At 38.9% G+C, this 14,313-nt stretch overlaps 1 protein-coding gene across 3 annotated transcripts in view; it reads left to right on the forward strand.

Annotated features, from left to right (window-relative positions):
* ppfibp1b (PPFIA binding protein 1b) overlaps positions 1-14,313 on the forward strand; it is a 31,171-nt gene that overhangs the window by 11,854 nt on the left and 5,004 nt on the right. The window contains exons 3-19 of one of the 3 annotated variants that reach the window (XM_060878073.1): positions 490-695; positions 1,408-1,494; positions 2,173-2,286; positions 3,096-3,227; positions 4,471-4,563; positions 5,864-5,981; positions 6,208-6,240; positions 7,642-7,703; positions 7,794-7,878; positions 8,143-8,276; positions 10,563-10,663; positions 11,180-11,239; positions 11,876-11,936; positions 12,069-12,101; positions 12,190-12,361; positions 13,567-13,708; positions 13,816-13,947. In XM_060878073.1, coding sequence (XP_060734056.1) covers positions 490-695; positions 1,408-1,494; positions 2,173-2,286; positions 3,096-3,227; positions 4,471-4,563; positions 5,864-5,981; positions 6,208-6,240; positions 7,642-7,703; positions 7,794-7,878; positions 8,143-8,276; positions 10,563-10,663; positions 11,180-11,239; positions 11,876-11,936; positions 12,069-12,101; positions 12,190-12,361; positions 13,567-13,708; positions 13,816-13,947 — 1,765 coding nt within the window. The remainder of the gene's footprint in view (positions 1-489; positions 696-1,407; positions 1,495-2,172; positions 2,287-3,095; positions 3,228-4,470; positions 4,564-5,863; positions 5,982-6,207; positions 6,241-7,641; positions 7,704-7,793; positions 7,879-8,142; positions 8,277-10,562; positions 10,664-11,179; positions 11,240-11,875; positions 11,937-12,068; positions 12,102-12,189; positions 12,362-13,566; positions 13,709-13,815; positions 13,948-14,313) is intronic. The other 2 variants (XM_060878075.1, XM_060878074.1) reach the window with 2 other exon arrangements.

Below are 14,313 nucleotides of genomic sequence, written 5' to 3' on the forward strand. Positions count from 1 at the left end.
GTTTTGTGGATCAGCTACTTCAAATTTCCCCTAGTTGCCCTGTGTGTGGTTGAGTGTGTGCATGGTGCCCTGTGATGGGCTGGACACAGAACCAGACAAATGTATACTTGTCTTACACCAAGTGTTCCCAGGATAGACTCCAGTTCCTCTGTTATAAGGAAAAGGCATCTACTAACGCTCAGTGAATGAACAAATTATGTTGTGGTAAGCTATATCAGATCAATGTTTGACCTGATCACTCATATTGAAAATATTAATCTTTGCAAGTAATTCATGAACACATTGGGAATTCTTATTCTGTGTAAATTAAACGAAAGGACCGTATTCAGCTCAGCACACTATGAATCACCATTTAACCCTCATTGGATTTTAATAATGGTTCCTCCTTAATTGACAGGAATTTTTTTTGGTTATGTTTTTTAATCTGAGACAAACCATCTCTACACATTAGACGCCATTGACTGAGTAACACTCTCATATTTCTACCAGGCTCTAAATCTCTTGACTATTCCAATGGGATTTTTGACTGCCAGTCTCCAACCTCACCATTCATGGGAAGCCTGCGGGCGCTGCACCTAATCGAGGATCTGAGGGGGGTTTTAGAGCTCATGGACACAGAAGAGAGAGAGGGATTGCGCTGCCAGATACCTGACTCGACAGCACACAGTCTGGTGGAGTGGCTACAGGGACATCTAGTATGCATTCTCATCTCATAACTGTGTCACATTACTGCTGTTTCCTTTTACATGTAGGCGAGTAGTAAGAATAGCTTGATGTTGCTGTGTTGAAAATAGAATTCCTCTTTTGTTATTTGTACTTGCGAATACCTTTGAATAATGAGCAATAGGGGTTTAAGGGCCCAGCAGTGGCGGCTTGGTGGACTTGGGATTCAACCTTCCAATCATGTAATCGAACCATTAAGCGTTAATTGAACCATTAAGCCTTAACCATTGGGCTACCACATCCCCATAAAACATTTATTTAACCTTGGTGATTAAAAGCCAAGGCAACATTTTGTATGATGTTATATTTCTATATATAGATGATGATTATATTCATCAATACAAATATTTAAAATCTTTAATACTGTATGCTAAGAGAGAGGCAGAGAGACATGTTGGTATACTTCCAACCAAATGCCAGAGGCAGCATGTAATACCATAACTCTTCTGTTTACTTTTGTGTTAGTCTGGTCACCATTTAAGGTGCTAGGAGATTAACAGCGTTTGCAATGCAAGTACTTTTCATGAGCACTAAGTTTCATTTTTTTTTGCTTCTTTCTTTACATTTACATGATTTCGCTCAATTCATTAAGCTAATTTTGGTCATAAAAAATAGGACTCTTAAAGTTCAAAGCTAATAGATGTTATTATTCTGTTGTACAGTCATGATTGTGTTCTGTTACAGTCAAATGGCCACATTTCAGTGACTGGTGATATTTACCAAGACAGACTTAATCGCCTTGAAAGTGACAAAGAATCCCTCGTTCTTCAGGTAATGTTTGACCTTATACATATATTAACATTATACATATATATTTTGGTTAGTATACATCCTGTGTAGGCTTATCCGAACAGAAGATGGTTGAATGAATGAATTGATAGATGGTTAATATGCACTATAATCTGTGTAATTCTGTATGGTTGTAATACTGCATAAAGGTCTATTTTATTCAGCTCTGTTTATGTTGGCTGCTGGTATGTTCTTGCTGACTTCATAGCCAGCTCCTTGTGATCTGTTTGTTTTATTAAATGAGTGCATCTTAAATTGCAGGCTATGCGAAAGACACTTGTTTGACAGTTTGATTTAGTTAGACTTGCGTACAAATATTCTCTGTGTTTTTAATGACCACTCTACTCTTCACACTCATGTCAGCTACCCTCGTGCTCTCTGTTAATGATTCTGTTTAAGCACCGTAAGATTTTTCAGCTTACTTTTCTTGTAGTGAGATGCTGTTGTTGTCTGTTTTGCTTTGATTGATGTCACTGAAAATGAAACACATTCAGAACACGTTCATTTTATGTCTTCTGTTTATTAGTGTGACACTTTAGAAGGAGTTTCCATCATGTAGCATCGATCATATGTTGGAATCGAACACTTTTCAAGATTACAAATAAATAGGCACGCTCTCAGACCTATGCCTGCTTTTACAGCTGAAATTATTTCTTGCAGGTGAGTGTCTTGACGGACCAAGTAGAAGTCCAAGGAGAAAAGATAAGAGACTTAGACTTGTGCCTTGAGGAACATCGTGAAAAACTGAATTCCACTGAGGAAATGCTACAACAGGTATGTTGCCGGATGGTCACTTTTAAGAGGCAGATCTTGAAAAGAAACTGGAAACTGTTATTAATGCAGCACAATGATGTATATTTTTCCAGGTGTATCAGCCATACACACTATATTTATTTGGCCAAACATTTATGGACACCTGACTATCACACCTATAAGTGGTTCTTCCTCAAACCTACAAGCACAGAATTGTATAGCATGTTTCTGTATGCTGTAGCATTACAAGTTGTCTTCACTGGAACAAAGAGGCCCAAACATGTTCCAGCATGACAAAGCCCTTCATGTACACAAAGTCATGATTTGCCATGGTTGGAGTGGAAGAACTTAAGTGTCCTGTACAAATCCCTGACCTCATCTCCACGGAACACCTTTAGGATGAACTGGAATTGTGTGTGTGTGTGTCTGTGTGTGTGTCTGTGTGTGTGTCTGTGTGTGTGTCTGTGTGTGTGTCTGTGTGTGTGTCTGTGTGTGTGTCTGTGTGTGTGTCTGTGTGTGTGTCTGTGTGTGTGTCTGTGTGTGTGTCTGTGTGTGTGTCTGTGTGTGTGTCTGTGTGTGTGTCTGTGTCTGTGTCTGTGTGTGTGTCTGTGTGTGTGTCTGTGTGTGTCTGTGTCTGTGTGTGTGTGTGTCTGTGTGTCTGTGTGTGTGTGTGTGTGTGTGTGTGTGTGAGTTTAGGGACCTGTAAGTTGACATCCTTGTTTTCTGCATCAGGTGTTTTGTGACCTCAAGGCTAACAACATCTCCCTACAGGTTCAGATGCCATCTGTTTTATATGTATTGAATTTTATTTTCTCTCTTTTCTATTTCAGGAGCTTCTCTGTAGGTCAGGTCTTGAGTCTCAGAAGATGGAGCTGATGGCTGAGATTTCAAATTTAAAGCTAAAGCTGAATGCCATGGAGAAGGAGAGAATTGACTTTGATGAACAATTCAGAGATAGTGAGGTTGTAATCACATCTAGGTCACATTTATTAATTACTAAAAGCAGGAGAATGACTGCTAAACACTGTTTGTTCTATAAACTTGTCTTGGGCTGCTTTGGGTTTCTCTGGAAAATAGATATTACAGCAAAAACGTTGTTCCATCATCGGACACACACATCAGAGAATGCTGTTTCCTAAGAGTGTGGGTGTCTCAGGGAGGTCTGTGTGAAGGGTCTGTGCTAGTGCTGTGTACAAACACATGTGGAAATTTTATGGATAAGAAAAGACTTTCTGGAAACAGATGGATGCCTCATGTTCTCTATATGGAGGCGGAAGAGAGAAGTTATCCAAAATCACACATGCTGACTTTTTTTTCCTGCCTGTGAATTTGTTTACTGTCTATAACTACAAAGTTAAACTGTTCAAATTATGCAAGCAGACAGAATTCATTGAAAGCCTTTATGAAAAACATGTAACCCATCAACCCATACGATCCGAATCAGACAGATTTAATCCATTCCTTTTTCTTTTATTTTTTAAAAATTATTTTCTGGCAAGAATCAGACAAGTTATGTTTATAGTTTACAGAATTTCATGTGTGTTTGGTCTTGGATGGTCAACAATATTTATATTTTTGTTTTAAGAATGAAAAAATGAAGGTCAGCTTTTTATTTATTACTATTATTATTATTTTATTTTTTTATTATTATTATTATTTTTAGCTTCTTGAGATTCTTGCCATACCAAAGCCATTTGAATACAGTGATTTTATTCTCTAGGAAATGGAAGATCCAAACAAAATTGTTAAAGCACACAGACTGTAAAAATGCTTTTTACCCCGAGGAATAATTTTAAGTTTTGTTTGTTTTTGTTAGTCTATATTTCTTTGACTGTTTATTTAATTGTATGCGTCTGATATTACATTGTCGTCTCTTTTCAGTGGTTTAATCGGTTTGAGGCCCCAGGCTGTTCGCTTGTTTATTGAATCATAAATTTCTCATTTAAGGATTCTTGACACTCTTAACAAAGAGCTTATCAGCCTGAGGTCTTAGTGTTGAATGGAAGTAGCTGTCACTGTATTCTTGTTTCTGAACAATGGCTAAGATTGACTGTCAAGGCTTTGAGGCTTTGTCGATACTTGATCATGCACTGTGTGGAACTTTGCATTGAGCGTTATTCACTAAATCAAGAGTGAAATCTTTTTGAAGAATAATTTATTGAATTTTTGTCGGGTTGTTAATATGAGCTTTTTTCCCCTTTTCAGGGTTTGATCCTAGAGATTAATGAGCTGAGGTATCGCAATTCTGAGATGGAGAACGAACGGTTGCAGTATGAGAAGAAACTAAAGTCTACAAAGGTGACAATGATGATTATTTGATCTGTTTTAACAGCTTTTTCCTATTTTCTCACCTTTTTTCCCTGTATTATTGTTCTTGACCTTTCATTGAGCTTCATTTGTTCTTGACTGTTCATTGAGAACTGTTCTTGACTTTTCATTGTGATAACCTGGGTTGACTTTCTGCTCCATCGTTCCTTCTTCAAGTGTCTGTTTTTCCTCTCTACTCAGTTTCTTTCTCTCTCCTTTCCTGGCTAATATGTGCACTGCTAGTCACTAATGGCAAGACTGTCTAGCCTGAAACTCAAAATGGGCCAGATGCAGTATGAAAAACAGAGGAAGGAACACAAAATCCAGGCACTCGAGGTTGGCCTACCTTGCTGCGGTTGTTATTTTATTATTTGCTTGAATGTGAACATACTGTGTGTATTTTGGCCGTATTTGACTTTTCATCCCTCCCTCACGATTGTATAACATTAAAATTAGCACTTTTAGATTTTCTTTCTCATATAATGCATATTTTAACAAATGTTTTCAACCAGCTTTAATAGCTCAAGTGAGCTCCTGCAAAAAGTCATTTCTCATCATTAATTCGAGGTTACTGGTTCAGCAGATGGGTTTGTTTCAGACAGAAATCCAGAGGGACATTAAAAACACCCACACTTTGGATCTGTGTGGAGGATTTGATTATTCTGGAAAACACATTTCACAGTACAAATCCAAACCAGATTTATTGCTTATATTAGTAATATATAAATAAGTTATCTAAAAATAAACCCTCAAACTTTCCTCTTAATACAGTATATTTACTATGCTCACTAACCGAAACTTGGTTTTGTTTTGTTTGTTTTTTAAATAACAGAATTGTCCATTTTAATAAAAAATTCCAAACCCTCAAACTTTCTTTAGAGAAAGCACAGATAATCTGTAGTTTAATGTGCCAAGTCTAAATGTCATACATAAATATAAGGTTTTGAAAGTTTCTTTATTATCTATGCTTTCCATGATATTGTTTGAACCACAGAGAAAGAAGTCAGCATGTTTTGCTAACCACAGCTATGCTTTAATTTAAGGCACTCTAGCCATGGGAATCTTTTGGGTGAGACAGTAAAGGCTTTGCAGCTTTTAAAATGAAATGTTTTGAAAAGTTTCCTGTTCAAAATATCCGCCGTCTGTGTAATTGTGTGATTGGGGGAAAAGGTTCAAAACAAAACACGGTGGAGATTTGTTGATAGTCGTTGTGGTGGTGTTTCAAACTCAGCACTTCATTTATGATCTGTGATTGCGGGTGTGATTTATTTTCTTTTTTTTTTTTTTAAAGGAGGAGCTGGCTATATTAAGAAGGCAGCTGGATGGTAAAGATGGAGAACTAAGGAGGCTACAGGATGAGACAGGGTCCAGATCACCCACACCTGCAGGCTTAGAAACCACTGAGAGAGGTGAGTCAGCATCAACCTGCTCCAACACGCTGTGGGAATTAACCTAATGCACAGCCAGGGTTAGGACTTTCTGACTTTTCACTGTGCCATCCAGATGCTCGATTAAAAAAGGGGGGTGGGGGTTTGGGGGGGATGCTGTAATAGAATGAACCAATAGAAAGGTTTTATTTTATTCTCAATATCTGATTAACAAGAAGTGTATTTCGTTACTCTGTCTCCCATACAGAGGATACTTTTAAGCAGAAGCTCAAAGAGAAACGTAAGGGCGGCTTGCCTTCTATGTAATCATTCACGCCTGTTGTCTCGCTCACTTCCGTTCTACTTTCACAGCCTGCATGTATGCGCTCATTGTTATTGCATTTCTGTGACAAGAATAACGATTCATCCCTGAGCCAGTTATTATATGTACAACTTATTATAGGAGGGTAAAATACTCCAGTGATTTTTTTTCCCAACCTAGTCACAATTCACCACCCAGGACTGAGAAAAGAACTGAAAACCTGTTTAGAAACTCATTATAATGGAAATCCAAGGGCTGGTGTTGAAGTATTTGCATCGCGTTTTTGTTCTTTCGTATTTAAGTCTTAAGTCAAAGGTATTTGTAAATGAACTCGTTTGGATCCATCTGCTCCAAGACGGTACTTTTTTACAGAAGGAAAAATTAGCTTTAGCAGTGTACCCAGTTTCTGCCCTGTTCTTCCTGGATACTACAAAACCTTCAGGAAATGTAACCCGAAGGAAGTGCAGAAGGTAGTGTTGCTTCCTCACGACTGAACTCAGTTTACTGTCTGTATGGATTTTTGTCTCATGTCCCTGTTGGTTTCTTCTGGGTTCTCTGGTTTCTTCCCACTTTTGCGAGAACATACCTCTATGTGGACTGACTATGCTGCATTGCTTCTAGATAGATGTGTGTGAATATGTGTGTACACGGTGTCCTCTGAAAGATCGACATCAGATTCACTGCAGCACTGATCCAGGGGAACCAAAAGTAAACAAGTCTCATACCTCTTTCATCTGAAGAGCCTTATTATTAGAGTGTAACAACTGTAGTTTTCCCTTTAAACCTCTATTAGTCAATTTCATATAAAATGGGTTTTACTTTCTTTTCTCAGCCCTTGGAAATGTCTTGTTTGTGCTAATTAGAGACCAGTTGATGTAGATTAGGTTTGAAAAAACGCTGGAGTGTTCATTTTAAATAAATGCTAAGATCAAAATCTAAACCAGCTTGCAAGAAGGTCAGTATCTATCATCTGTTCAGCATGTTGGATGCGTCCTGTTTACGCACTTAGGCCCAGCAAGCACTTTGATTTATTTTTATTCTCCTTGCCTGTGTGCATTAACAATAACACCTCTCCTGGCCTGTAGCCCCTGTCGACACATCTATCAGCTCTCTACATCGTTTCTTTTTCTCCCTGTCCTACATACTTCTTCCTAGGAAGTCTTTGAGGCTGGAGGTCTGTGTACTCCACTCACACAGTAAACTGTCTGGAGCTCATCCGTATGTGATGTCATCACTGCTGGGCCTCAGCTCCTTCTGTAATGCTGAAATTTATGTTCTGTTATCTGCCTTGTGTCACTGTCCACATGTGATCATTTACCTGCCAGAACGTAGATATTTACAGCTTTATCCTTGTTTTACTACATGGGCTGTGCTTTACAGATTTGGAAGTGCAAAGAATGAAAAAAGCAGTTGAGTCACTTTTGGCAGCCAATGAAGAAAAGGTATTTGTTACATTTTTTAGCCTTTTGAGGTTTTTGGGTCATTTAAAACTATGGTTTTAATCTGTGCATATTTTAATGCCTGCTCCATAGGATCGCAAGATTGAGGAGCTTCGGCAGTCACTTACACGTTACAAGAAGGTGCAAGACTTGGTCATGTCAGTGCAAGGTAGAAAAGGTAAACAAAGTTTACATATGTGTCCAGCGATAAACCTGACGCCAAAAATAATTACGCTGGAAGTTTATTTTGTTTGTCTCAGGGCGTTTCCTTTTTCTCCAAGATACCACTTTCTTTTTTTTTTAGGACACATTTCAGTTACATAAATGATATTCAGTTAAAAGTGCAATTTGATGCTGAAATCTGCCTGTTCAGTTTGAATCTGTCTGCGTTCAGTCTAATTGGATCCAGTTAAATGACTCTTTCTTTTTTTTTTTCCCCCAGATAAATTAAAAGAAGAAGAAAGTGATGAGAGCTACAGTGACAGCTCTCTCACCATGTCAATAGCAATGTCAGTTTCCATGGATGCCGATAAGTCCGTCCTGTCGTGTGCTGAGGAAGTGAAGAGTCAAGATGAGGTATGGCGTCTAAATTGAGTGTATCTGAAACCGGCCTTATCTCAACGCCAGACTTGCGTGACTTGGAAGGATTCTGGAACGTTATTAGTTACTGTTTCTCATTTGGCTCTATGGCCCTTGAAATAGTTTTATTTTTGAACTTTAATTTGAGCCAACATGAGTAGATGACGTTCACTGTCAATTCCAAGCCTCTCTCTGAGTCTACAGATGATTCATATTAGAGCTTTGCACAGCATGTCTGATTGATTTCAGTTGCAACATTCGGCCTGTTCACATTAAGTTACAACAAGTCAGAAATAGACAGCTCTCTAGGCCAAGCTTATCTACAGTTGAGGCCAAAATTATTAGCCCCCCTTATGAAATTAGACAAAACTCTTGATTTCTCCATGGAAATGACCATTAACAACAAGTGTTTTATAGTGTTTGTTTCCAAAATAAGAGAGACAAAATATCCACTAAGTTTGATTAGGATATTTAATTGAAATAGTGAGTTGAAACAAGAAAGGGCAAAAATGAAACGTCCAAAATTATTAGCCCCTGGTCATTAACAGTCAATAGTGTACCCTTTCTGAGCCACAACTGACAACCTCTTAGAGAGGTTTTAGGTTGGCACAGGTCTTCTGAGGGATTTTAGCCCATTCTTCCATTGCAAATTGCTCCAGTTGGTCCAAATTACATGGTTTCCGAGCATAGACATTCACTTTGAGCACTTGCCATAGATTCTCAATAGGATTGAGGTCTGGGCTCTGTGCGGGCCACTCCAGGACCTTGGTTTTGGTATCCTTCAGGAACTGTTGGACCAATTTCGATGTATGCTTTGGGTCATTGTCTTGTTGGAAGACCCAGCGACAACCTAAGGCTAGACTATGAGCAGATTTCTGCATATTATCCCTCAAAATGTCAACATAATTTTCTTTTTTCATGATGCCATGCACCCGAACAAGGCTCCCTGTGCCTGAAGCTGCAAAACAGCCCCACAGCATGATGCTCCCACCACCATGTTTAACTGTGGGAACTGTGTTCTTAGGGTTGAAGGCCTCACCCTTTCTTTGCCAAACATAAGCAGCATCCATGTGCCCAAACAGTTCCAGTTTAGTCTCATCAGACCAAAGCACAGACTCCCAAAACTCATCTTTACCTTTCAAATGTTCATGGGAAAACCTTAGTCTGGCTGTGATGTGCCGCTGTTTGAGTAAAGGGGTTCTTCTGGGACGATGGCCCTGAAGCCCACCACGATGAAGCGCCCTCACAACTGTGTTCCTTGAAACATCAACTCCAGAAGAGGCCAGGTCAGCAACAATCATCTTGGCAGATGTCTGGGGCATCTTGCTGACATCTCTGAATATTTTCCTCTCCAGAGTTCTTGAAATCTTGTGCTTACGACCACATCCAAGTTTGTTTCTTACAGAATTTGTCTCCTTATACTTGGCAATGATGCAACGTACAGTGGTTCTAGACACTGTGAAAGGCTTGGAAATGGCAGTATAGCCGTCCCCCTTATCATGAGCCTCCACTATCTTCTTTCTGAGCTCAAGTGCCCTGTTCCTTGGTGGTCAAATATTTTTGACCACCCCATTCAATGTTGATTGAATGCTCAGGTGTTGTTCGGAAGCCAATTGACTACAAAGGTGTGGTTTGAAAGCTGATTGATTAATTAGGTGTGTTTTGAAAGCAAAAATTCACATGGGGGCTAATATTTTTGACCACCCCATTTTCACTATATTTGATATAAAGCAAGCCTAAAAATGTATTTTATATTCCAAAATGTACCAAAAGCTACTAAATAGCACTGGTGAATGTTTGATTATATCAAGTTCTATCAATGCTGCAAACATTGGAAAGATCTTTAGGAAATGTTCAAAAATTCCTGGGGGGCTAATAATTTTGGCCTCAACTGTAGGTAAAATTAAACCATGTGTATGCAGAAATGCTGTGGAGTCCTCTTCCTTCAACATAATAAAATGGAAAAATCGGCTTTATCAGTTGCTGTTCACACCGTTCAGGGTCATGCGACTCTTTCTGATCACGTACACCCATCCACATTTAACTCTGGTTTAGATGTGTGCATCAGAACAGGGATTCTGATAAGAACAAGGCTTCTGTAACTTTTATTTCCTGACTCTTGTTCTGATGCACATCACTAGTTACTTGCCATGCTGCATGGGTTTATCCTTATGGTCCTCTGGAGTGATGACTGAAACCTATAGACTCAATATTCTGTTTAGCTGTGCACCTATAATACTAATCTCTGTTTCTTTTCTGTCTCCCTTTGGTTTCTGCGATTAGCCGACGACTTTTCTCAGCACGCTGCATGTGCCTTCGCTCGCAACCACACCACAAACCAAACCAGAGGCTGATGTAAACCTGGAGCCAGTGCAGTCACAGAGGTGAGCTTCTCAATACACTTAACACACTTCATAGAGGATCTGCTTCTTGGGAATAAATCTTAGCCTGACTGGCCCGCAGGCCGGCTCACTATCGATCAGTGTGATCTGATCACAAAAAGCACACTTCCAAAAGGATCTTTTTGTTTTCTCGAAATAGTCGACAAACCCTTTTATTGCATTTATATTTAATGTACAAGATCATTCACTTTGTTCTTTGTCATATTTCCTTTACACAACATATTTTGTTTGCATGCCACTATCTCAGGCTTCTATAAATAAATGTTGATCTAGTGCATGTTTATTCTCCTTAATTACAAATATTAGCTGCTTTCTCTTGTCATTACATATTAGAACCACGCTGCTTGCCAAGCTTAGTCATGCCTAACATCTTTACATTTTTTATACACTTTTCACACCATTTCATCACACGACTATGTTTACATCTCAAACTTGCTTGTCCATCCCTTCTTTCCCTCTATACTAGCATTCCAATACATGTGTGTTTATCCTGTGTAGTGATTCAGTGCATCAGGAGCCAAGTCAGTCACAGGAGCCCGTGATAAATACCAGTCTGGAGTGAGTATGTTTGAGCTGCAAATAAGGGGAGGTTTCTCAGCAATCTGAAATCATCCTCTGCTTTGCAACCTGTCCAGAGTTTGTTTGGTTTCATTTATGAATTCATGTATTAGGAAATAATACATGGGACTCTGTTAAGGTTGATGAGCAAAAAATGTTTTTGCTTGACTTTAATGTGAAAGAGATAAGTTTGTGTTTGATGGTTGCTGTTTAGTAACCATGTTTTAAACTCTTTTCATCTCTGAAAATGAATCAATTCCGATTTTGTGGATTTGTTCTAAATATTTAAAGCCCTGTTTGTGCTGAATACATTTACATGGGTTAGAATTCTGGTGATTTACAAATGGTTTTTGAATGTTAACAATGTTTCAGTGCAGGTTCATATCACAATCATTAAATGATTTCTACAACTCTGAAAGTTGTAATTCTGGTGCAGTTATAAGTAAGATTGTGTACATCGAGTCTTATCCAGTCTTTGATTTGTCCGGCTAATTTAAACCATTTTACAAAGATACTTTATTATGGAACCTACATTACTGAACCTTTTCTAGAAAAACCTAACTGAAATTATGCACAAAGAGTTTTAGAATGTTTAGTTGTGAATGAATGATTAACATGGTTTTAATCTTATTGCAGAAGTGTGGAGGTTCCCAAATCCAGCAGCCTGAACAAATTGGATGGCAGCACTAGTGAAAAGGTGAAGTTTCAATTGACTCAGTGAGTGTGGAAGGGGAAAAAAGTCAGATTTACCAATATGAGCATTATTTGTGTCTTAATGGAGCTTCATTATGATGTTAATATTTATTTAAAACATTTTTTTTAATCCCAGAGGCCTTTGGCAGTTGGAAAGAGTCCAGCAGAGGTAAGTTTTGCTCATCAGTATTTTCTCTGCTATTTTAGCTCAATTATTTTGTGAGATCTTTGTGGAATGATATTTCTTGTTGCTGTAGAGTCGTGCTTTTGATGAGTTCAACAAGATTACAACCTTACCACCAAAGTCCACTAGCAGCTCCCGTGCTGTTGAAGATGACACTTTTGGCACAAAGAAGGCCAGATCCTCCTTCGGACGAGGTTTCTTTAAGCTTAGGGGAGGCAAGAGGACAGCCAGCGCTCCTAATCTTGGTAAATCTACTTTCTTTTCAAGTGGAATTGTGTACATGATTGTATGTTGTGTGTGTGTGTCATTGTGAGATGCTGCTAGTCCAACTGCTAGTGCATTTCATAGGAGAACATTTGTAACCATCTCAAACCTTCTCATCTGGCTGTCTCAGGGGGTGAAGGACAGGTTTTGCTGTTAGCTCCTAAAAGCGTAATTTCTCACTTACTCGTTTTAAGGATGATCATTTTCATTAATGAATGCTTCAACATGGACAAGACAAGCATGATGGTGTTGGCGGTATGACAGCTGGAGTGTTTAAAGAACTAAAGCACTGCTGCATTACTCTCTTATTCCCTCATCTCCACTGGCACAGTTTTTAGAAGGTAGCTGAACAGTAACCCAAAGTGAACATGAAAGATGTTTAAACCCAAACCCTTTCCTTTAGATATCCACATCTCATTAGGTGTTTTGTCTAAGTGCAAAGGAAGGATGTGTGCTGTTCAATTATCATAGCTCACAATAGTAAAGTCAGGCAAAATTTTCATTTAACTTTACATCTGAAAGTCCATCTTGCTTTTTTTATGCATGTTGAGTGACTTTAATTTCAACCTCAACTTTTATGCATGATGTTTCCACCAGATTTCCCTTCTCAGAGCAAGCAGAAATGAGCAGTGATGGCAAATAAAGTACACTTGTGAATTATCCCTCGTCTTTGGTGTATTTTGTCATTCCGCTCATGCCACTTTACCAGAATGAGCCGGCTGGCTTTGCAGGCTATGGAGATGTAGCTCCTACCAAAAACATGTTATTCCAGAACCACATTCTTCTACATATCCAATCTCACCACATTCACACAATCGTGTACCTTGCAACAATACTGGCTTTAAAGTGCAGCCATCACCTATGAAATATTACCCTTTTATAATAAAATAAATTTTCTAACTCACATGGATGTATTTTCATGGCTTCTCAGTTTCCCTCAGCTTCAGTTACTCTTTAATTCTGACCAGATGTCATCTGCATTGATGTCATGTAGCAGTGTTTCTAATATTTGATGTAGGATTGTTTTCCACTGGGCTATTTGTGTCCTCAGTTTGAATTACTGTAGCATCAACTTTTATTTCTTTTTTGTGAAATCTATTGGCATTAGGGGTTGTTCTTGTCAGGTCACTGCAGCACATTATCACTTGGTGGTTATGTAGTTTCTGCTATATGTGTGTTTGAACAGCTGCAACAGAGCACAACGGCATGGACCATCTGGATCTTGCAGGGATGCCACAGAATTCAAGCAACAGTGACAGTACAAACACTCTCTCCAGCTGCCTAGAGGGCAAGAAGAAGTCGAAGGGAATCAAAGCATTCTTAGGAAAGTGAGTAGACTGTCTAACACACCTAAACATTGCCCCTTGTCCATGTCATAGGCATTTCCTAATTCCTTACCTTTAACCAAACCACTATACACAACTCCTTACTAAAGGCTTACAAGAAGTCAGTCAACAACCTTCACCTTGGATGACAACCTCTCAGAGAACGAGTTCAAACGGGGAGGAGTCCGAGCCACAGCCGGTCCCAGGCTGGGATGGTCACGTGACCTGCACAACACAAACAGGTCAGTCAGTGTGCATAAGTACAAATGGGCTGCTGTTGCTGATCAAGTAAACAATCCGACACTAACATTTGTGAAGAGCGCTCCCCCTGGTGGTGAGCCAAAGTCCTCACACTCTTAATGCCCGCTGACTTTAGACAAACTACTTAAATGTATTGAAGTCTTAAAAACTACCTGGAAATGTACTATGTAACTTTTGTTTACTGCTTAATGTATTTTTACTTTTACATCCATTTTAGGTTTCTGGAAATATATTTTAGTTCAGGAAAGTCTTTATGACTATAATTTATTTGTACAAATTGCATAAATCATTATCAGCTCCATCTTGATAGCAGGCACAATACCTGCAGTACAAAGAAATTCTAATTC

The sequence above is a fragment of the Tachysurus vachellii genome, chromosome 9, assembly GCF_030014155.1.
Source record: "Tachysurus vachellii isolate PV-2020 chromosome 9, HZAU_Pvac_v1, whole genome shotgun sequence".
NCBI lineage: Eukaryota > Metazoa > Chordata > Actinopteri > Siluriformes > Bagridae > Tachysurus > Tachysurus vachellii.